Here is a 24392-nt window from a genome sequence, read left to right as displayed (position 1 = left end):
AAGTGTTCACTTTGAAATTCCTTTATAAAAGCCAAAAGCCTAATAGTGCCAAAATGATAGACTATCCTTTCTCAGATGACACATGACATACTCATTATGAAGGAGTCCAGTAATTGTCACCCAGCATCCATTTCCCCCTTCTTTTTAGTTACAGAACATCTCCCTTTTTAGCTAGATATGTGGGGTCCCACCTAGAGCCGTTTCTTAACAGACCATTCAGCTGGTTGTTGCATGTTAGCAAATAGCTAATAAGATGTATGCAGAAAGGATATGGACAATTTCAGATCAGATCTTTATGGGAGGCTACTTGCCTATTTTTTCCAATTCTTCCATTCCTGAAAATTAGACTACAGACATGCTGGCAGTGAGCCAGCTTTGACCATGTGAATAAGGACAACACTCTTATCTAGGAGACAGCCTAGTAGTGATATAGAAGGAACCTAGATTTCCTGATGAGTAGAGCTACCTACCCTCCTTCCCCCCCACTACCTACCAACTCAAACTTTTACATGAGAGAAAAATAAATTCTATCATGTTTAAGTCATTGTTATCTGGTCTCTGTTAAATAAGCCAAGTCCATATCCTTTTCTTCAAATATATGCTCATCTGTTGATACTACTCTACAATTTGGGTGTAGCCCTTAAAATTATGTAGTATAAATATACTCCAAATGTAGCCAAAATTGTACTTCATCAGTTATAACAATGGTTCCATCACTGATATATTGCAAGTACTTCACTGAAATTATTATTATTATTATTATTTGCTATAACTAACAGTACTACTACCTATTAGATGGAATGTTTTGCAGAATAGACCATGTTGGGGCACTTGGTGGCTCAGTTGGTTGAGCGTCGGACTTCGACTCAGGTCATGATCTCGCGGTTCGTGAGTTCAAGCCCCACGTCAGGCTCTGTGTTGACAGCTCAGGGCCTGGAGCCTGCTTCGGATTCTGTGTCTCCCTCTCTCTCTGCTCCGCCCCCCCCCCCCACTCTTGCTCTGTCTCTCTCTCTCTCTCAAAAATAAACATTAAAAAAAATTTTTTTAAAGAAAAAAAAAAGAATACACCACATTGCCCATTATAGAGCAGGGTTCAATATGCTGCAAATAAGAGGTAAAAAGAATGTAATAATGTCATGCTGACACAAAGAAGCTACACTTATTGAACATGCCAAAACTTTCCCTCATGAATATGGGAGAGAAGGCAGTCAGAGCAGTAACAGCTCTATTCATATAGAAACACAGTGAACAGAGGAGATGTTTTTACGGATTCTGTGATAGTGTTGATCTGAGCAGCGACTGTATTATAATTATTGCTGATTTTTTTAGAGTAGTAATTCAGTTAGAAACTGGATTTCACTTTATGCAACAGAAAGCCAATAGCTGTGGTTTAGCCATATACAAGATTATTTATACCTTGTTTCAAGAAATCTAGAGTAAACTGTATAGGACTGTCATAGTGATTCCACAAGGCCATCAAGGACTCAGCCTTCCAGCTTTCCTCTCAACAATCCTTAACATGTTGCTTTCTTCCATATGATCACCTCTGCTGAGTCATAAGGCTGTTGCAGCATAGATATCACATCTACAGTCCAGGCAGAAGGATGGGGAAAGAATAAAGAACAAAAGAAAAAGCTGTTTGTCCTCTTAAAGTGTTTTCCTACAGTTAGTACCTAATGACTTCTGTTTACAACAAATTAGAACTGTGTCCCACTGCAATCCATAGATTCAAGGGAATCTAGAGAAGTGAGAATTTTTACCTGGGCATATGCTGACATAAATAAATTCAGAGATCTCTTAGTAAGGCAGAAAGAGAGAGTGGATACTGGGGTCAGTCTGTCACATAGTGTGGCAAAATTCTGCTACTCAACCATATATCATGAGCTCAAAAAGATGAGAACCTCTAGAATACAAGATTCCAAACATTTCTGAAACATGCATAAATCTATTCTATTCTTTTCAGAATACTTTGTTACTTTTTCATAAGAAGAGTGACTGCTACTGTTCATAATCAGTTTTTTCTTTCTGTTTATTATATCATTATTGGTTAGAAAATGTGTTTTTTAGAGGGGGTTGTTTGCTCTTTGAGGGAGAGAGCACGAGCAGGTAAGGGGCGGGGGGGTGGGGCACAGAGGATCCAAAGCAGGCTCTGCGCCGACAGCAGCAAGCCTGACACAGGGCTCAAACTTATGAACTGGCAGATCATGACCTGAGCCAAAGTCAAGACACTCAGCCAACTGAGCCACCCAGGTCCTCTGGAAAATTTTTAATACTGAAGATGACATTGAGAATACTTAGAGATGGCCACAAATTTTTTTGACATTCATGAAGTCAGATTCATGAGATGTATGCCCCTTTTCTTGAATCTGAGTGGGCTCTACAACTGCCTGACCAATAGAACATGACAGAAATGGTGCTGTGCCAGTTTTCAGGCCCAGGCCTTAAGATACTGGAAGCTTCCTCTACTTGTCTTTTCAAATACATGCTCTTGGGAATTAGTCACCATGTTGGAACAAAATTCAAGCAGCACTGCGGAGAGGCCAACAGGGAAATGAACCAGGGCCACAGCTTATAGCCCTGGCTGACCTCCCAGCTCAGAGTTGGCACCAACTCGCCTGGCATTTTAGTGAGCCATTTTTCAAGTAGATCCTCCAGCTTCAATGGAGCTGTGCTAACTAACGCCGTGTGGAGCAGAAATAAGCTGTCCCCTCATTCAGTCCCCTCTGGACACTACCCAAATTTCAGATTTGTGAGCAAAATAATTGTTATGTTTTTAAGCCATTACATTTTGGGGTGGTTTGTTACACAGCAATAGATTACTTTCAGTGAAAGAAATTAATGATGCCTTAATGACACATAAATACTTAGCCCTCCACCTCGCTTACCTGCAGTTTACTTTTCAGTGTTTTCAGTTACCTGTGGTCAACTGTGTCTGGAAGCAGATGGTCCTCCTTCTGACGTATTGTCAGAAAAGCAGTAGTTGCCAAACACTATGTCACGATGCCTACATCATTCATCTCATTTTATCCCATCACATAGGCATTTTATCATCTCACATCATCACGTGAAGGATGAGTACAATACAATAAGATATTTTGAGATGACCATATTCACATAGCATCTATTACAGTATATTGTTATAATTGTTCTATTTTATTATTTGATATTGTTGTCAAATTCTTAGTCTGCCTAATTTATAAATTAAAATGTATCATAGGTATGTATGCATAGGAAAACAATGTATGTATAGGGTTCAGTACTATCAGCAGTTTTAGGTAATAGCTCATGTAATATCTTCCTTTGATTCATGTTAATACCCACTGGGGGTCCTAGAACATATTCTCTGTGAATTAAGGGGGTACTACTATAAAGATGAATTTCTAGTAGTCAAAAATTGTGAAGAATATAAATATCATCATGAACATGCCACTTATGTTTGTTTATACTAATACGTGGCTTTTTAGTTAATTTTGCTATATGTGCAGAATCACTGACATAAATATATGGGCAAAAAATTTTAAAGGTGTATTCTCCATTTACATGGAAGCAAAAAGTACTTAAAAAGTAAATGAAAACTATACTTGAAAAGCATCTGATATAGTAGTTTCACCTTCCTGAACTCTGAATAAATTGTAAACTCTGAAGGAATTTAGAATAGAGATCACCTATTTTTTTTTCAACAATGCACAGCTAACTCTGTCAGGTTTTACCATTTACAAGAATCAATTATAAGGGCACCTGGGTAGCTCAGTTGGTTAAGTGTCGGACTCTTGGTTTCAGCTCAGGTCATGATCTCCTGACATGTGGGTTGGAGCCCTGCATCGGGCTCTGTGCTGACAGTGCGAAACCTGCTTGGAATTCTCTCTCTGACCCTCCCGAGCTCATGTTCTCCCGCACGCGCGCGTGCACAAAATAAGTAAATAAACTTAAAAAAATAAAAATAAATGAATCAGTTATTGCGATTAAGCCACTCAGCTGTTAAGCACTTAAGCTGTTAAGATAGAATAGGAGAGCACGCAATGGTCAGTTAAGATGGTTTATCTAATGTATCAGAATTGTCTAATTTTAATTAAGATATTTTCTTTTCAGTTTTACTACTTTTCTTATGTTTGGGGCTGAAGTCATTTCAAAGTAGAGCTCCCTAGTTTGTTTGCAGGTGCAACTAAAAAAAATCTCTATCCGTTTCAGGATGAGGGATGATATCTCCAAATAAAATTTTTTTTTAATTTTTTTTTCAACGTTTATTTATTTTTGGGACAGAGAGAGACAGAGCATGAACGGGGGAGGGGCAGAGAGAGAGGGAGACACAGAATCAGAAACAGGCTCCAGGCTCTGAGCCATCAGCCCAGAGCCTGACGCGGGGCTCGAACTCACGGACCGTGAGATCGTGACCTGGCTGAAGTCGGACGCTTAACCGACTGCGCCACCCAGGCGCCCCTCCAAATAAAATTTTTAATGTACCCAACACAAAAATAAAAACTCAGTTGATTTTTCAATAAGACCTGATCCATGACTGGGTAATTTAGTATAAAATCTGAAAATTAAATCATTTTTCTTCCCTCTTGCTATCTGAAAAGATAGGCATAAGTTAGAAGATAGTCGGTGGTTTATAACCAAGACTAATTATGTCTTTGGGGTTTTTTTTTCACTATTATTTTAGAGAGAAAGAGTGTAAGTGAGGAAGAGGGGTAGAGCGAGAGAGAAAAAGAGAGCGAGAAAATCTCAAGGAGGCTCCATGCTCAGCACAGAGTCTGATATGGGCTCAATCCCATGACCATGAAATTATGACCTGAGCCAAATCAAGAGTGGGATGGTTAACTGACTAAGCCACTCAGGCACCCCATGACTAATTGTCTTAAACACATTCACATGTAGGTCTTATAAGGAGCTATGGCACCTCTAGTCTGTGAGTTGTGCAGGGACCCAAGCTCCTTTTGTCTTGTTGTTCCTCCATTTTCAGGTTTTCTTTACCCACATGTACAAGATGGCTTGTCATCACATCTACATTGCAAGCAGCAGGATGAAAGAATAGAGAAAGAAAAGCACACCTTCCCTTTAAAGATACAACCTATAAGTTTCACAGATCAATTTTGCCCACATCCCACTGACTAGAACTTAGTTATCACAGGTCACATCCAGCTGTAAGAAAGGTAAACAATACATAGACTTTATTTGGGATGGCCATGTGCCCAGAGAAAATTAGGTTTTCTATTGCTATAGGGAAAAAATTTAGATTAGATGTTAGGGAACAACTAGAATACCTACCAGGTGCACTCACTTGAGAGCAAGAATGAATCTTGTGGCTAACATTTTACTGTTTATAAGACCTTTGATTTAAATGTTCTGCCTGAATAAACACCAGACAAATGCTTTGCCTAAACCTCTTTGACCAAAATTTCATAAGGAATTCTTCACTATGAACAGAGATGATGCACCTTTAAGTCATTTTTATGTACTAGCCATAAAATACTATAATAAATTACAGTAACCAGAAGTCATTGATTCAGACACAGCTAATAGATATTCAGGGCACTTTTATCTTTGCTAAGCAACAATTTCTAGAGTGCTCTACATGTTTGCTTTTTATATAATTTTAACTCATGTAATCTCTTTCAGCAGACAATTTCAAGAAGCTTTTATAAACATTAATTAACTGAACTTCACAACACTCTCGAGAACTGAGTATTAATACATCCATTTACATGGCAGGAAGCCAGATAAACATTACAATCAAGCAATATGGAGCTTACTTGGTTTCAGCCATGTAAGGACATCAAACAAGCAGCACTGAAAATTCAATGTTAATCTGAAAATGGGTATTTAGTTACTTGCACATGTGCAAATGAATATTACCCTATATTCAACATAGGCAAAACCACATTACTAAAACAAACATGAAAAGAAACCCTTTATTTTGAAATACTACTTCAATTTGAAATGTGACTGATGTGTAATCTTCTATCTATAAATCTAAATATAAAAATAAAATTGGAAAGATTCTCATCAGATAGACTTTTAGCACTAAGCTTGATGCAATTTGTTTCTAGATTAAATTTAAAAAAACAGCTGTTAAAAAAAAGAGCTATTCAATTCACATGTCAGAGAAGGATAGCACATATCAGATTTCTTTCAAGGAAACAAATTATATCTGAATGTATATAATGTATACTTTCTGAACTTATCTTAGAGTTGCCCTGCTGAATAAATAATAAAAATGATGATTAGAGCTAACTTCTTTGGTATGACATAAAACATCCTGACAATAGTTAAAATCCCAAGGTTTTTCATATTGTTGTTATTCATTGGAGAAATTCATTATTTACATTCCGTATGTTCCAATGAATTTTCCAAATAAGCAAGTAGATATAACCATGGTCCCTTACAGAGGCCAATATATTTATTTCACAAAAGAAAATTTTTAATATTACACTTATTTCTGGTCATCTAATCTATGCCTGAAAAAAAGAGATGTCTAAGTCTCAGTTTAATGGAAGTTAAATTATAGAAATAAAGGCAAGAGTGTTGTTATTTTCATAGGACTGGACAAACGTCCACAGCCAGATTTACTGATGACAAACAGCATGAGGACTAATGAAATATGAACCAATGACTTTTAGCTCAGACTTCCATCAGTAATCCTTCCAAAAAGCTCCTTAAATAGATTTTTTTAACCCTTCAAATAAGGTCAATCTGAAGTTTAGATACAGGACAATACGCTATTAGGTCTTTTGAAGCTGCTGGTTTTCTAAAACACAAGAAAGTTAAAATAAATGTTTGGAAAATTTCTCCTAGGACATTTATCCTGGCGAGGCTAATAAAGGAGGGGAACTGGGCTTCCATTCCACCTGGCTTGTCCTTTCTTGTGGACTGACACGCTCAAAACATTAGAGAAAGTTTTAAGCCAGCTAACTAATGAAAACCATTTTGAAGCTAACAGTCTAACCTTATGAGTTATTTTGTTGGTTGTGGGGGGTGTGGGGCACCCTTTTCTGAAGGAATATCAAATTTAACTTTAATGACTTACCCAGGGAAAAGAATCCTGGTCATCAAAACCTGATAAACATGGAAAGTCTCTGCTAATATAAAGGTGAAATAGAAAAGTTGATAGTCATTTCTAATAGAATGGGAAATAGCTTTATAAGGGGATATAACTCTTTTTAAGCAGGATACATATACATGTTTCCCTATAAACACTAAGAAGGTTTTGTTGGGGTTTTTTTGTTTGTTTTTTAATAAGACTACAGACTTTTGCCTGCATATGTATTTTATGAAATTCATTTCAACAACAGTTACTGAGAATCTCCTACTGACTATAGTTGATATATGCAGATGAGCAAGACACAGTTTCTGCCCTCAAGAAACTTACAGTGTAAAAGGCAGCTAGGAAAGTATACGTACAAGAAGAATAAAATAGTATTATTAGAAAAGTACAAATAATGTATCATGAACTTTGATTTTTTTTTGTAATGTTTATTTTTTTTTGAGAGAGAGAGAGAAGACAGAGTGCAAGTGGGGGAGGGGCAGAGAGAAGAGAGAGACACAAAATCCGAAGCAGGCTCTGGGCTCTGAGCTGTTAGCACAGAACTCACGAACTGTAAGATCATGACCTGAGCTGAAGTCAGACACTTAACCTACTGAGCCACCCAAGTGTCCCGATGTGTCATGAACTTTAATGGAGAAAAGAGCTGACATAGAATCAGGAAAGGCTGCTTGAGCAAGGAAATATTCAATATGGGCCTCCATGGATAGGTAGAATTTTGGCAATCAGAGTCTGGTATATGGTGACATGAGGAAAGGAGGGCAGTAGCAGTGGAAGGATTCCAGGTAACAGAAACAAAAGACACAGAACACATGAAAGTCTAAAATGTGCTGAGTGGTATACAGTAGAATGTAGAGAGCCAAGTAATAAAATATAAACTTAGAAAGATAGGTCAGGGTAAATACTGTTCTTTGTTTAGCTTGCAACAGGTACGTTAAAAGTGTTGGATAGAAAATGCTGAGAATGGATTTGATGAACTTATTCCATATAGCTTTATTACTGAGTACTCATTCAATGCCTATGATAGCTATGCTGTATACTTGTACTTTAAATGCTCCAAATGTTTTACTAATTTGGAAGGATCACAGCTATATATTAAAATCTCACTTAAATTCATCAAGTGAAAACCACATTGGCTAGGTAGCATCTGTGATATTTTTCTCTTTGCATATCATAAACAAAAGAACTTCAGAATCTATAAATGCTATGCATGGGTCTCTTCTAATCAACTCTTCTCCTGGAGATGCTGAATGAATAAAAATATTAACTGATTTAAGTTTCACTTTCTCTTCGTATCCCTGGCCTTTCTTCTAACAGAAGTACTAATTAATATTGAGATAATCCAATGCAAGATTAGATTTTAGAGCCAAATGCAATATGAAGATTACATGTACCCAATATCTTGTTTTATATCCAGGAAATAAAAATCCATAGGCTGAGTGGCTCACCCAAAGTTTTCAGAGCTAAAGATGAAATAGATCATATTCAGAGCAAGGGAGAAAAATTACTGAGTTTACCAAAAATATTATTTTCTCTTTCTACTTATTTGTCAAAGATCACTTACTAAGTTGAGACTTCCTGCCATGTTTAGGACAATTAGGACAAGTATATTTGAGACTGTTTCCCTCACTTACTTTTCTTTGTCCATACTGACCTCTTTGTTGATCCTCAAAGATGCCAAGATACCTGACATGGTCTACTTCATATATATGTGCATATTTCATATACATATGACAAAGTTAAAAGATAAATCCTACAATTTTAGCATCTCAATTCTGGAGTCCCAGGACAGAGAGCAGAGAAAATGAATAGGAGGGGGGAAATCAGAACTTAAAGTAGTATCAAACTTTTCAAGAACAAGAGGGGGCTAGAAGATAATGGATCTCTGTCTCTTAACTTGATATTCTATACCCAAACTATCAATGAAGTTAGAAGGGTAAAATAAAAATACATTTAGACTTACAAAGTCTAAAAATTCTCACCACATATACCTTTTTTTAGGGAGCTATGGGAGAAAGCGTTTTACCAAAATTGAGAAAGATGAAAACAGGGGACCTAAGAAAACAGGTGGGAGGTGATGAAAATGCCAGTTATCCAACCTCTGACCTCTTGGCTCATGCCTCAGATGTGGTATTGCCTAATCTCTCAGTCCTGACACAAAGTGCTACTTCTTAATTTTCACCTTTGTCTTCCCCTCCCCAACCTTAATTCATATACTCTGACTTTGCTATTGTCAGCATCACAAATAAACAAGTAAATATTTCATTTGAGCTGTCCTGGCCTTTAAGACTTTATGCTGTATCCAATCCCTCAGGAGTGGGCTTCTGTTGGAGATACTTCAGCCCAGTGACCAAGTCCCAAATAAGGTTTGTGGGACTTGACTCATATGACCGTAAAAGACTTTGCTGCAATTGTATGTAGCTCCCCTCCAGAGAGATCATGTAGTGCTTCAAAAATCAAGCCTTTGCTTCATGCTTTAGAATACTGCCAAAATTTGGGATCCTTCCTGGGTCAGGTTTCATTTCACTTCTTTTAATTATAGAGAGAAAGCAATTTCAAGACCCCAAGAGACAAACACAGGCTTCAGGTCTTGTCTATCTGAAGAGTCCAAGAGCCCTTGCAGGCATGGCTCATTTCGTCTTAGGGAAGCAAAAGAGCTTATTGCCACCTGCAACCAAGGGACATGGCCATGATCAACAGGTGCTTCCAAGGGCACAGGTATAGTGTGAGTCCTGGGTGACATCCAGGCACAACTCTCCTTCTCCAGGCCCATGAGACTGGCTTTTTGGCGCCATCTAATCACATGGTTTACCTCATTGGTGGCAGGTTTGGCAGGCATATCCAATCCCAATATTTTTGCCTCATTTGAGGCACTAAGTAGTAGATACCTTTCAAATATCTAATACAAAATAACTAGCAAGCATGTTATCTGAACAAAGAAAAACATCACAAGAATTCTGCACATATTTCATGATTCTTCCTTTGTGTAGTATGTATAGTATATCCTTTGCAGAGGAGACATGATCCAGCGTGACATCCTTAAGAATAATAGACTCTGTTACAGTTTGCTAATCCCATTTGTTTTCCAGGAGAAAGGAAAGATTACTAATTACATAGTATGGTCAGGGTCATGTGGCCCACAGATATCAGGCCCACAAATCTTGATATACAGATATCAAGGATTTTAGGCAAATGGATTGGAAGGGTGTTATTTCTGATGCCTTACCTAACCAATCAATTATAAAGTTGGGTTGTCCTGTATTTGTAGCAAGGCAACCCCTTCTGAATATACCACATCCTAAGAGATGTAAGACCTTCTACCTCCCCCTGCCCTCAGTGACAGATTTTCTCATTTTCTTTCCCTTATTGTTTTCTTACAAATAAGAGACAGAAATACACACACACACACACACACACACACACAAACACACTAATGTATCACTGGGATAAGCTGTCAACAAAAAAGGCTAATTGTAACACAGTGAGAGATGTGCTAACTTAGGAGTATGAAGTGCCACTGGAAAACAGATAAAGCAACCTGTCAGCCTGCCCAGGGTGTGGGATAGGGTGGGGTGGGAGAGGGCCAGTCATAGAAGCCTTCTGAAATTAGGCTGGGACTTTGAGTTTGCCATGCAACTATAAGAAAGAAAGCTATTTCCACTGAAGGAATAAACAAAGCCAATACTACTGCTTTTTCTGGCCAGGCTGCCAAAACTGCCCTTTTTGCCATTCTCTTCTTGGAGTGGGAGACACCCATGTTCTCCTTTGCTGGCTTTAGAAGAAAGGCAGAAAGCAGAACAAAAACAAGAAAGTACTTGCCAGGGCACACACCTTTCTGGGTCAAGTCTCATTTCCCAATGCTAACAACAAAGTCAGTACCTCTTTATTATCATCCTTAGAGTTAAACTCCACCTTCTTCCGAGGGCAGAAATGGCCCAAGAAGAGTAACCCACATGCTTACTTTGGAGTTCCAGATAGTTCCTTCTACTCACTTCTGTTCTTGACCTGTTCATGGCAAGATCCTCATTGTACTGACTGCATCAGTACCCTCTGTTCCACAGCTACTCTTTCAGTAAGAGCCTACATCCCACACACTACACCCCAAGAACTGTTCCACCTGCCAGCAGGAGGAAAACCTCTTTTCCTGCCACAATCTGCCCTCGTCCTTTCTGCCTGTGTCCAAGGCACTTGAGATCTTTTATGCCTAGTTCTCTCTGGCCCAAATAGTTCTAGAGCACTATATTATATTAAAATGTTCACATATAAGCAATAATAATGACTTCTTTCAACAGCATAAAAACCAAATATTGAAGTTTCTTGAAATCCCTCTTAGCTATCCTGACAATTTCTCCTATTTGGACACATTAAGATCATCATCCTGCACCAATAATCACTATCAGGAAGTCAGGGGGAAAAAAGACTCTCAAAATGAAAACAATTCCAACTGATAAAAGTTTTGAGTATAAAATGTAGGGTTTTTAAGGAGCTCTGTTTGAAAATACACTTTGGTTATAGCTTTAAAAAAATTCAATCAGAGAAGCAGAACCACCAGGAGTCATAGAGAAGAAGAAATGTACGATATGACTTACGACTTACGCAATTGTGAGAAGAGCTGGGAAGATACAGATCCAAAAAAATGTTGTTGAAGGGAAGGGGAAAAGTCACAAATGACTCACAATTTGCAGGGAGCTCTGGAAGCCAGAATGTGAGACCACGAAGTCTATGGAAAGTTGTTGGCTCTTCATGGCTGCCACCTCTGTGAGTTGTCAGCAAAGTGTCTGGTGGAGATCTAGTCACTTTTGGTAAGGCCAGCATCAGGAAGGAGAGAAGAGCAAATAAACTGGGACTCAGCAGCACCTCTGCATCCAGTGATAACCTTCAGAATATAATGACGGCTGCTTCTCTTGTGCCTTCCAGAACACACACAGCTTTCCTGTGGGCCAACTCCAAACTGAAATTCCATGGAGAAGGAGAGTGAAAAATGCAGCTCTCAACATGAGACAACACAATAATGTGGCATGCTGGTATTTTGACTCAACTACCAGACCTCTAACAACTCATTGTGCAGGGACATGTAAATACTCCACCTCAAACTCAGTAAATCCAAAATGAATACATCATTGTGTGCTAGACTTCCATTAAACAACCAAAGACAAATAAAACAAAAAGAAGCTTTCTGAGTATCACTCAATTTCTATAACCTCTAAGTGGTCCTGTATGTTCCATATCCTAGGCATCTATCAAACTTTCCTCCTTGCCCTGCATCCTGGCAGTCCCTGCCTTATGACATTGCTTCCCTGCACTAAAGAAATAGCCTTCCCTTGTGCCACCCCACGTCTAACCTACTGCTGCTCCAAATGTTCCATTAAACCAGAGTGATCTTTCTTTTTTAAAAAAATTTTTTTTCAACGTTTATTTATTTTTGGGACAGAGAGAGACAGAGCATGAACGGGGGAGGGGCAGAGAGAGAGGGAGACACAGAATCAGAAACAGGCTCCAGGCTCTGAGCCATCAGCCCAGAGCCGGACGTGGGGCTCGAACTCACGGACCGCGAGATCGTGACCTGGCTGAAGTCGGACGCTTAACCGACTGCGCCACCCAGGCGCCCCCAGAGTGATCTTTCTAAAATGTAAAATTCTAATTATTTTACTTAAAATGCTTTAGTGACTCCTTATCACCTATCATACAGTTTTTCTCGGTGCAGTATACAAGATCCATCATATTCTGATCCTCACCTACTTTGTTAGTCTCTGCTATGAATTAATTTCCTCACCTCAATCTCCTTGCAAATATAGTCACCTAGCAAATTCCTGCTCATCCTTTCAGATATGTTTCAAATGTGGCCTCCCTTGCAATGTCTTCCATGTTTCCTCACCTCCCCCTGATCCCCAAAGTTACTCTGTGATACTCTCCTAACAGTGTTTAGCACTTGTCTCATTGTACTGGGTCTGCTGATTTACAAGCTGGTTTTTCATGCTGGACTATAAATTCCTCAACAGTAAAGACTACATCTCATTCATCTTTGTAGCTTCAGACACTAACACTTCCCTGGCACATGGTAGGGGCTCAATAAATATTTGGTTAAGAAATTAATTGATGGATTATAAGACCTGACATGTTTAAATATTTTATTCCATATTTATAACTGCTTCCATACAAATTATGATTCCCATAAAATATAGGTTTATATTTATAGAGAACTGATTAATTTGGAGGTAATCCAATAAATGTAGATGGCCAAATATTGAAATTCAGTCTAAATCTTGAAACGGCCCTAAATCATATGACCTCATTGACCAGAGGAACAAGATCTAAATTTCTAAATCTCAATTTCACTGGTGCTGTTTAAACATGGTCTTGACCTGCCATCAGAACATAGAACAACAAAGGAAACATCTGGTTTTTCTTAACTTTGGGGTGACAAATCCATTTGTTAACAGTAGCAATGGGAGAGCCAGAAGTACCTGATAACAGTTCTAACATGGGGAGCCTGTGCTAAAACAGATGGCCCGGACACTTCAGGGAAAGCTCTAAAAAGATGTCTTTTCTAATTCAGGTTACACACTCCTTGAAAGTTCCTTCAACATAAGCATAAAGTTTGCGGATGATTTTATTGGCTCTGACAGTCCTGTCAGAGGTTAGTTTGCAATTGCCTCTTGGGCACAGTTTGGTCGGATTTTTTTAAGTAAGTAAAGGCAGGAATGTTTATAGTAGACCAACAAACTGGAAGTCCAAAGCAGTTTGCATCACCACTGGCTTTCTGAACATGAACCTTGACTGGTCATAATTTGTCTGCCATCTTAGTTTTTTAAATTGTTCGCTGACAAACCAAGGTTAATCCAGAGTTACTGCCATTTCTTCTGTGTACATATATCAATAGTAATTATGTTTAAACACTGAGGTTGCTAAATGGTTGAAATCTGGCCAATACAAAGGTGTTGGTACCATTTTTGTTATACCTTAGAATACATTAGTTACCTCTAATAGTTACAGTGATTCTTTTTTTTTTTTTTAATTTTTTTTAACGTTTATTTATTTTTGAGACAGAGAGAGACAGAGCATGAATGGGGGAGGGTCAGAGAGAGGGAGACACAGAATCTGAAACAGGCTCCAGGCTCTGAGCGGTCAGCACAGAGCCCGACGCGGGGCTCGAACTCACGGAGTGTGAGATCGTGACCTGAGCCGAAGTCGGCCGCTTAACCGACTGAGCCACCCAGGCGCCCCACAGTGATTCTAATCAAACCTTTCATTCTATCATTTTTCAAATGCTGCTAAGATGTATATATTCCCTCTTAAACTGTTGAATTTTGTAGCCACTTCTAAAGTGCCTAATTTACTAGTATAGTAAATATACTATCCTTATGTTGATTATTAAATCAATCAATTACTGAAATAGAAAAAAGAATTTTATATTTGGATACAATACAATAAGGCAATAGTTAATCAGAACCGCATACTGGATACTTTCTTTCTAAGTTAATGTCTCTTTCTGTAAAATACAATTAGTAAATTGTCTGGTGTATTTGCTCCAAGTGGACTGGTTTCAGAAAAATTTTGTTTGATACTTAATTTTTTTAAATTTTTTTAAATGGTTTTTTTTTATTATTATTTATTGAGACAGAGAAAGACAGAGCATGAGCAGGAGAGGGGGAGAGAGAGAGAGAGAGAGAGAGAGAGAGAGAGAGAGAGAGAGAGACACAGAATCCGAAGCAGGCTCCAGGCTCTGAGCTGTCAGCACAGAGCCCGACGCGGGGCTCGAACTCACGGACTGTGAGATCATGACCTGAGCTGAAGTCGGACGCTTAGCCGACTGAGCCACCCAGGCACCCCTTTGATACTTAATTTTTAAAAATAGTTTCATTAGACTTTGAAACTGTTTTTATAGGTGAAGAAACTGATGCATTGGGGTTAAGTGCCAAAGCAATAATCTAGTGGTAAAACCTGGCATTGTAGTAATTACACAAACACACATACTCACATATGCATTTTTAAAAGGCTATCCATAGGGGCGCCTGGGTGGCGCAGTCGGTTAAGCGTCCGACTTCAGCCAGGTCACGATCTCGCGGTCCGTGAGTTCGAGCCCCGCGTCAGGCTCTGGGCTGATGGCTCGGAGCCTGGAGCCGGTTTCCGATTCTGTGTCTCCCTCTCTCTCTGCCCCTCCCCCGTTCATGCTCTGTCTCTCTCTGTCTCAAAAATAAATAAACGTTGAAAAAAAAAAAAAATTTAAAAAAAAAAAAAAAAAAAAAAAAAAAAAGGCTATCCATAAATAAATGCTGATCAATGAAGGAAACGTGTTTATTTTTTTAGTGCACTATTTCCCAAGAAGAGCTAATCCATTCTATTAGTGCCAAACAGTTTAAATTTTTTTTTCAACGTTTTTTATTTATTTTTGGGACAGAGAGAGACAGAGCATGAACGGGGGAGGGGCAGAGAGAGAGGGAGACACAGAATCGGAAACAGGCTCCAGGCTCCGAGCCATCAGCCCAGAGCCTGACGCGAGGCTCGAACTCACGGACCGCGAGATCGTGACCTGGCTGAAGTCGGACGCTTAACTGACTGCGCCACCCAGGCGCCCCTCAAACAGTTTAAATTGAGAGGAAATGGATAGGCTCATTGAGAAATAATGAGCTATACAATGCTATATAAAAATGAAAGATTTTCCCCATTTTCTTCACCAAAATGCTTTTTTTAACCAATTTGCCACAAGGTAAAAGACAAAAGAAAAAAAAAATTAATACAACTTCTGGGAGGGAAGTATTGATAGCAGAAAGAATTGTAAGAGCCTTCTGGGACTTTCTTCTAAAAGCCTTTGCCTTTATTTTTCATCTCTTGAGAAGACAGTGACTCTCCAAAACACCTTCTTTTAAGACTCCTGACTCTATCATTTGATGCTTTGCTTTCTCTCTCACATTCCCTAGGTCCCCAAAGGAGGGCTCAAGGGTTGTAAAAACAGAAACATTGGGGAAAGAGCATTACAATTCCTTTTCACACTTGGGAGGTTTCAGTCCTGTACCTACAGCCGACCACCTGGGCCACCTTGACTGCTGGGGACGCTTGCTCCACCCAGCCTGTGCAGTGCTTTACAGATGGAACACCATAGGTGGTGCCAGCACCTTTCTTCTCATGGCAATATCCAGTCCTCAAAGTGAAGCAAACAGAGGGGTACCTATGTCTTAAGTTGCAGCTGACTTTGTGTACAGAGAAGAAAGGAAAATAGGAGGAAGCTTTAAGTTCGGCTGTTCCATGTTAAATGACTACATCATTCACCAGAGGCCCTGAGACAATTTATAATAGTTGCAATGGGAAGTGCAAGAGCTCTGCAAAGAGACAGCCTTACTTAGGTCAGTGGTATGACCCTGGATAAGTTACCTGATCTCTCTGAGCCTCATTTCCCTGGATGTAAACTGAGAAGGATGATACCTCTCCTGGAGTTTTGTTAGGAGGACATAAGCAGAACTCAAACACATGATTGATACATGGTAGACATTTAATATGAGAGATAAATACATTATGCCTTTACTTGATTTTAGGAGAGAGGCAATAGGCTGGATGTGAAAATGAGCCAAATCTGTAACAAAACTGCAGCATCCTGTTGGAGATGGCAGATTTTTTTCATTTTTTCTGTGTCCAATTTCCTAAGCTTCTGAGTAAAACCATACTCGTAGCTTCAAGAGCCTAGCAGTTGTGTACTTGTCCTCAATATTGAATATGCTTAGTCGTATTTTTAGATAACTTAACATTGCCTGTTTTATTTTTAGAGAGCCCAGCCACAAACAAATGACCAATACAAATTGACATAAAAGCAGTTCATATTGAAAGTGCCCTGTTCTAACCCTTCGTATCTGGCATTTCCTTTTTTTTTTTTTTTTTTTTTTTTTTTAAGAGAGGTGGGTACATGTGCATGCAAGCAAGGGAGAGGGGAGAGGGAGATAAAGAATCTTAAACACCCCAAGCAAGGAGCCTGAGCTGGGTCCCCACACAAGCCTACGCAGGATGGATCTCACAACTGTGAGATCATGACCTGAGCTGAAATCAAGAGTCTTATGCTTAACCAGCTGAGCCACCCAAGCACTCCTGGCATTTCCTTTCTCTAAGGCAAGGTTTCCAACAGTGTGTTCCCTATTATCAATTTTACAGAAAACTGTTACTAAAGATGTTAAGAGGAAGAAAGCATGTTTTTGTTTTTGTTTTCTTCTGTTGTGGTTTTCCACATGAGTCCTCAGAATCTTCGATATTCTATTGTACATGAGGTATCTCTAAAAAGTAAGAGGAGTCCTACATCCCCAAATTGTATTTGCCTACAAAAATGAGTTGAGGAACTGTCACCTGAATTCTTCTTGTCCTTTTGTGGGGACATTTTCCACAGGCACAATAACAGGGGCAACGGGGCTGGGGAAGGAGGGAGAGCAGAGTGAGTGAATCCAAGAATAAATACTCTAAAGCAGAAGTCACAAATCCTAATGCCTATAGGAGAAAGTGACCTCAAGATCAGAGGTAGGCTGGATGCATTACAAGACAAGATGGTAAGATGATGGCAAACTGCAAAACATATGTTCTGTCTACCACAATTCAAACTGCTAAAAAATATTCTGTGGGCCTGTGCATGTCTGTGGTTCCTACCCTCCACAGGTTGCCAGTGTGAAGCCTTGCTCTAAGAAGACTGCTTTCATTTTTATTTCAAATACAGTATCATGTGAATGAACTTAAAGAGAACCTTTGAAGATCCACATTTTAATGTTTTGAAGGGAGAGCAGAAAGGATGTGGCATGTTTAGAGCAGGACATCACTGTTCCTCTCAGTCTTGTCCATGGCTACCATTAGGCCCATCTCGGAGTTAAGAGATGGGGTCCTGTTTATAGTTTAGCACTGTGTGTTATCCACGAATACGTGGGTAGGGATGGCTCAGGCCTTTCAAGAATTTATATTTCATCAGACACTATTCCATGTGCTTTACTTAATAGCTCTTCATTTCATCCTCACAAACCCTATTACTATCCTCATTTTACAGATAAGGCACAGTTTAAGCCACCAGCCTATAGTTAGACAAGTATCAAGCAGCAGAACTGAGACTGAAATCCAAGGCTTTCTGACTCTAGAATCCACACTCTTTTTTTTTTTTTTTTAAGTAGGCTCCACTCAAACTCACCACCCTGAGATCAAGAGTCACATGCTCTACTAACTAAGCCAACCAGGCACCCCCTAAAACCCACACTCTTAACTACTATTCCAAACTCAGTCTTGGAGATGTCTTGTTCCCCATTTGAGAATATATCAGTTTTGAATGCTTTGGACTCCAGGTGTTGGAAATCCTGGCTAACAGTGTCTGGAACAAGCATTTTGCCAAAAAATAACAAATCTGGAAGCAGGGGTCTACTGGTATTAGTGCCATAGCTCAGCAATGCCAGAGCCAACTTCACATGGTCACAAGATGACTACTTCTCGGCTGGGCATTATATATGAAATCAAGAAAGCAAGAAGTGGGAAGGGGTGGCAAGCTTATCAGATCTCTTTAATCGGGAAATTAAACTCTTTCCCAGAAGTCCCCAACAGACTTTAGCGTAATTTCATTACCAGAATGATATCATATGGCCATGTCTGGCTGCAAAGGAGTCTGGGAAAGCAAGTATTTCTCCTTTCTAACCCCAGGAGTGGAGGCAGGCAAAGGAATATCTGGTTGGGAACAGGTGCTGGCTTAGCCAGCCAACAGTATTGGCCACAGGAGTTTGGTTTGATTAGGAAAATACCAAAAGAACTCCATCATACAGTGTGTCACCCATGCCATGGACCCAAGGAAAGTTAAACAGCAACAAGTGAAGTTAGCCACAAAACGAAAATTGAACTTTAGAACTTTTATTGCCTTTTAAAAGTATCTGCTTCTGTCCATTTCCAAATATGTGAAATGACTTCTAACCCTTCTCCTGATCGAAACTCTCTGGGTAGTATGTAAAAACTAATTATTTTATTTCCACACACTCAGATACTTTTATGATGCTATTCCTAGTAAATGTTATTTTTATAAAATGTTACCTCCTTACTCATGGTTAATAAATCAAAATGACAATTTTTAATACAGTTTCAAAAGTGGATTGAAATTTGTCAGTAACTAGGAACTAGGAAACTTTGGTGCTGAAGATACATAATACATTACTTAGGTTTATAATCTATTTTCTATTTTGCATTGGCTTTTCTACTAGTTTAATTGTAATTTTTTTCTTTTGTGTTTTTATCATGGTACACAAACTCAGAAAACCTGTTCAGGCAACTATATAATGCAATCTAAATATCCAGTTAACATATTGCTATGGAAACCAGGAAACAGAAACGACACTCTAGTCATTTCTTTGGACAACTATGGCTAATTGTGTGTGTGTGTGTGTGTGTGTGTGTGTGTGTGTGTGTGTGTGAATCCATTAGTTTATTCCTCTTTTATTGAAAGTTGGTACTGAACCCCAAATCTATAACTGAACTGTCCATAAATGGGACCAGTGCCCTGTGACCTATAGGTTAGCCTTTAACAACCATATAACCAATATGGTTATATAACCAATAACCATAGTCATACTTAAATTACGCCATGTGATATCAGGAAATCTTCAGTAAGCTTGCCAGGCTTCGGCCTTTTGGCATGCTGTGAAGAACACCTGACTGGGATTTGAGGGCTGGGTTCTAACCTCACCTCTTTTACTAACCAGTTATGTGACCCTCAGGAACTTAGGCATTCAGGTTCCTCATCTGCAAAATGGTTCAATGCAGAGCTCTAGTATGATGTAATAGGAAAGTCCTTTTTCCATAAAATTGGGGAATCGTGAGGTAATTACTTTTGAGGATTGAAACTGCTTCTGCAGTCCCTGATAAAGTGCCTGGCACATAGTAAGCTCTCAGGAAAATGACAACTATTCTTATTTTACTTTTCTGTTTTTCATTCTGTAGTAAATGATTCCTGAGCCTGCACAGTGAATGTTGTTTAGTGCCGTGACTCAGTAATCAACAGATGCCATTATATGACAAGCCCTTAGGCCAGTCAGAAAGGAGACCTACTAAGACCTAACAGGCAGTGCTGTTCCTTAGATTCTGTTACCTTTGCGTGTTTATTCTCTTGAAGGTTAATGTCAATTTTGGTAGTCAGGCATATGAAGTATAAAAACTTACCCTAACACATTCCTAATACAATTCACCAGGCCTCACAAACCTTTTTTTTTTTTTTAATCATAAGATTTCAACGTTCAAGAATTAAACTTTTGTTCCGTTTTGCTTGTTCATTGCTGTTTGCCTAGTTATTTAATCAGCCTGTTTCCTGCTATGAAAAAAAAAAGTGAAAGAAGTTGAAGTTTCCTCAGGGCTAAACTCCTGTGTTGTTCTTCCTCCCAGAGATCCAAGTTATTATATAGCAGGGGATAAACGTTGCATAACGAAATCATTGGGACAATTCTCCATCCACTCCTACCTCCGTCGCTAACAATGAATTCCTTGTCTCTGTGGTGTCCAACTCTTTCTCTACCTCGCTCAGCGCCCAGCGGCTGACGGAGCCGTGGGAGAGTCTGGCAACAGAGCGTCGCGCTTCTCCCGCCGGCAGCGCGCGGGGTGGGGTGCGTGGAGTGTGCGCGGAGTGGGCGCGCCGGGCGTTCCGCGCGTCGGCTGACGCTCGCCGCGCGAGCACCAGGAGGGGGAGACTCGGACTCGCTTATCTCCCGCTGTGCTAACTTCAAACTGCCCGAGCTGGCGGAGTTGAGATCTCGCGGCCAGGGCGAGAAAACTTCTCCTCCACCTAGAAAGTTTCACCTTGGCGGGGGCGGGGGAGGGGTGGGAGGAAACGCGACCCCCGCGGGGCCAGGCGCGGCGCGCGGGCGGCAGGAAGGGCGGGGGCCGATTTCCCCCTCTGGGTGGTGCCAGTCCCCACCTCAGCGGTCCTAGGACCGGCGGACCGGGCGGACGACCCCGCTCGAGGTAGACGGACACGTGTTGGGGCGGGCAGGCGGGCGAGCGCTTGGGTCGGGTCGCCTGCCCGTGCTTCCCGCCGGGACGCGCCCGGGGCCGCCGCGGGCCGCGCGCGCCACTGCCCGGCTGAGTCACCGGCTCGGTTGCGCGCGGGTGAGAAGGGGCGGAGGGAGCTCGGCTGGGTGGCAGACCGGGCGTTCGGCTCGGCCGCGCCGCAGGTGACCCGGACGCTTTCGCTGCCTGCAGCGCCCCGAGCGCTTTGTGACCAGATGCGGAACCCAGCGGAGGGCGCCAGCCAGATGCGGGGCGACAGCTGACCTGCAGCCGGGAGGCGCGGAGCACGCGGGTGGTCTCTGTGCGACTGACTTCTCCACGGTTCTTGGACGCCTCGAGGTAAAGCTACAGCCCACTCCAGACCCCGCACCCCACCCCTCGGCCCCAGCGTTCTGCTCTTTGTTCCCCTTAAGAGACCTGAGTGCTGTTCCGCGGGGCAAGACCAGGGAGGTGAGCAAGAGTTTAGGGGTTTCAGAAACTGAAGGGACGTGGCGGGGTAGAGGTGTAAAGTAGAGTGGAGCTTTTCGTTTTAAGGGGTTGTTTCTGACGGCCACCTGTATGACTCAGGGGAGAGAGGGGCGCTGGAGTAAGGGGTGATGTATGACTGTTATGGCCGGGCAAGTTTCAAGGCGGTGATCTGACTCAGCTCTTAGAAAAGAGATTTGGTCACCATGTCCCAGAGTGATGCGGCAGGCGAGATTCGAGCCAAGTGCTTTTCTTGTTCCCAGCCCTGCTTTATCTATAACGCTTGAGGATCCTTTCAAGGGGCAGGTGTGTTTGTGAAAATCTGAATTCTTCATTTCTGGCAAACACATAGGGCTTGTGATCCATCATTTTCAATCGTACCTTACTTATTTCTTTGCCGGGGCTATATGGAGGACATCTATCTTATTCGGGGAAATAGATTATAACCGGAGGTCGGACAGTCTAGCTAGTACTGGTACTGATCCAATAATTTAAGTTCCAATGAAAGTATTTTCACCGACTATGGATTGGTTTCCCATTTCATACCTTCTATGTTTTAAAAGGGCCATTTACTAATTTGGCAGTTGGAGAGAGTTCCAGTGGCTCACGCATGAATAGTTGCCCAGTGTATTTTACCTTATCACAGTTTTATGTTCAAAGGAGCTCTAGGGCTGAATGAAATATTGTCAGCCCTCTTAAGCAACATAATCAGGATACTATAATTGTCAGGTTAAGATGGGCGATGAACGTGAGAGGATTGTAAAAACTCACATTGCAGAGAATATAGACTATATGGACCCTCTACTGAATTTTAAGAAGACTGTTCACATTTTGTAGAGTTGGGTGGTTTATTCTGCCGTTTTCATCAGCCAGACACATGGACATTGCCATGCAAATGGATCCAGAAAAACATTATTTTCCTTTATAGCTGAACTATTATAGCTGACTAATGCATTTTTTCTGCATGAAGATGGTCTGAAAATGCTGTACATCATGTTTCTCTGTGCTACTGGGACATAAATTGTGTTTTTATGTAAACTGTTAAGTGGTGCTTGGATTACTTACATGTACGTAGCTTTCCTTTCGAGCTCTAAGCTTATTGGGATTTGTTTTCACATGTAAACTTCTGTAATAGAACAGAAGTAAGGTGCTGTGGCTCCACTCATACACTGCAAGACTGTGGCGTATTCAAAGTTCATTCTTTTTAAACTGCTGAATAATACCAGTAACATTTATATTACTCCTAAGACATTTTTGTAGTGTAGACACAAAAATGTGTCTTGAGTGCCTATAAAATACACTGGTGTTTTGGAAAATCTGTTCAAATCTCAAACTTAATGGTGCATAAGTCTATAATTATTAACCTAAATATGTTTTGATTTTAACATGATGGACTGTATGGCATATAAAAGATGATCTGCTGAGTATTACTTTTTCAAAGATTGCTTTGTTCTTAATACATCACAGGAGGGGTTTACATTATATATACACTCCATGCCTTCAGAATTAATGGGTGAGGTTTATTTGAATGCTAAAGATATACAAGATTAACCGTAGCCAGTCAGTATGAAAGCTGGTAATATTTTCATGACTTTTAAAACTACAATAAAAGGAAATTGACCCTTTTCTAAGCAGGAGACATATACTTATTTTATAAATTCCCATTTAAGTATATGTCCCACTATAATCTTGAAATTTTTAAAATTTGTTTTAATGTGGGTTAGACTAAGAAATACATTTGAAAAGTCAATTTTCTTAGCCGTTGGTTAAAAAAATAATAATTCAAAATAGCATTGGTCTAATTTTCCTTTTACAAATCTATATAGTAGCCTCAAATAAACTTGTTCTCAAATGTAATCATCTCAAAAGAAAGTGAATAACTCAAAAGAATTATTCCTTTCGGACACAACACCTTTCTCTAGGTGGCTGCACCAGTGCCTATGGCCACACACCCATGAGGAATACACAACTCTGTACACTCTGAGAGCACCTCCCATCTTTCTGTCCCTTTCTCCTCACCCCTTCTGGGTTTGGTCAGAGTTGCTTCCAAACCCTCTGTACCCCCATTTTTCCACTCTGATTTCATGGTTTCTTCTTTGCTGTCATTAGGCGCACCAGAGCCAGCAATGCTGTCTTTTCTCCATCATCTCTAATACTTCCTCAGGCTGCTGTGCTTGTTAATGGGATACCAGATTTCCTAACTGTGCTGCCTTAAGGGAAGAAAATTTGAAGAATCTCACGTACCAGGAAATTAACCTCCTTTTACCTCCCTGGTGTATGTTGAAACTGGTATCTTTGACATAGAGCCCTCAGGGCAGTTTCCTCAAGGGCTTTGCTCTATGCAAAATAAATAGTAACCTCTTAGTAATGGATGATAAATATACTGACTAATGTCAATTTAGGATCACTTTGATTCTCTTTTCTTAACAGGCACTGAATTGCTGCCAGGCTTACATTTGCCTCACCAAAAATAGCTAAGAACTATATGTTGAGCGTCGTATGTGTTTGATACTAAAGAAACATTTTTTTCAAAGGGAGAAATGAAATCTCTGCCCTTGAAGAGTTTATAATCTAGATATTCAGATAAATAACATATAAAATGGAACCAAGATCCATAATTATTAAGGGGACATAACATGAAAATGACATTAGAAATCATCCCATTTACTACTAAATTATAGACTTCTTTAAAAAAAAAAAACAACAAAAGATTGGAATTTAAAGACTTCTTAGAATTTTCAAGCTATTTCTGAGCATGTTCTCTTTTTGAGACTACAACAACCTTACAAAATAGACGAGGCTGATATCAACATACTAACCTCTCCTTGCTATAGGCAAGGACACTGTGTTTGAGCCTAGCCTCCATGCTATCCTGACTGCACCACATAGCTTCTGCCCA

General features: G+C 40.2%; 2 protein-coding genes across 5 annotated transcripts in view; one reads left to right on the top strand and one right to left on the bottom strand.

Moving 5' to 3' along the window:
• Positions 1-11596: 11596 nt before the first annotated feature.
• On the bottom strand, positions 11597-24359 carry LOC147583098 (putative uncharacterized protein MGC34800). Its single transcript, XM_086681861.1, has 4 exons — positions 24313-24359; positions 22559-22619; positions 20484-21373; positions 11597-11990 (listed from the first exon to the last, which is right to left on the bottom strand). Exons 1-3 carry the CDS (start codon positions 24357-24359, stop codon positions 20543-20545), a joined length of 939 nt encoding a protein of 312 aa, XP_086537987.1. The 3' UTR covers positions 11597-11990; positions 20484-20542.
• MET (MET proto-oncogene, receptor tyrosine kinase) overlaps positions 20517-24392 on the top strand; it is a 113664-nt gene continuing 109788 nt past the window's right edge. The window contains exons 1-2 of one of the 4 annotated variants that reach the window (XM_086691879.1): positions 20517-20625; positions 21221-21367. The gene's annotated coding sequence lies outside the window, so the exon portion shown is untranslated. Of the gene's footprint in view, positions 20626-20840; positions 21368-21455; positions 21479-24392 lie in introns of those variants that run through there. The other 3 variants (XM_086691873.1, XM_025929591.2, XM_086691891.1) reach the window with 3 other exon arrangements.

The sequence above is a fragment of the Puma concolor genome, chromosome A2 (genome assembly GCF_028749965.1).
Source record: "Puma concolor isolate L17-30 chromosome A2, mPumCon1.1.hap2, whole genome shotgun sequence".
In the NCBI taxonomy this organism is placed as follows: domain Eukaryota; kingdom Metazoa; phylum Chordata; class Mammalia; order Carnivora; family Felidae; genus Puma; species Puma concolor.
This window is presented reverse-complemented; position numbering and strand designations above follow the sequence as displayed.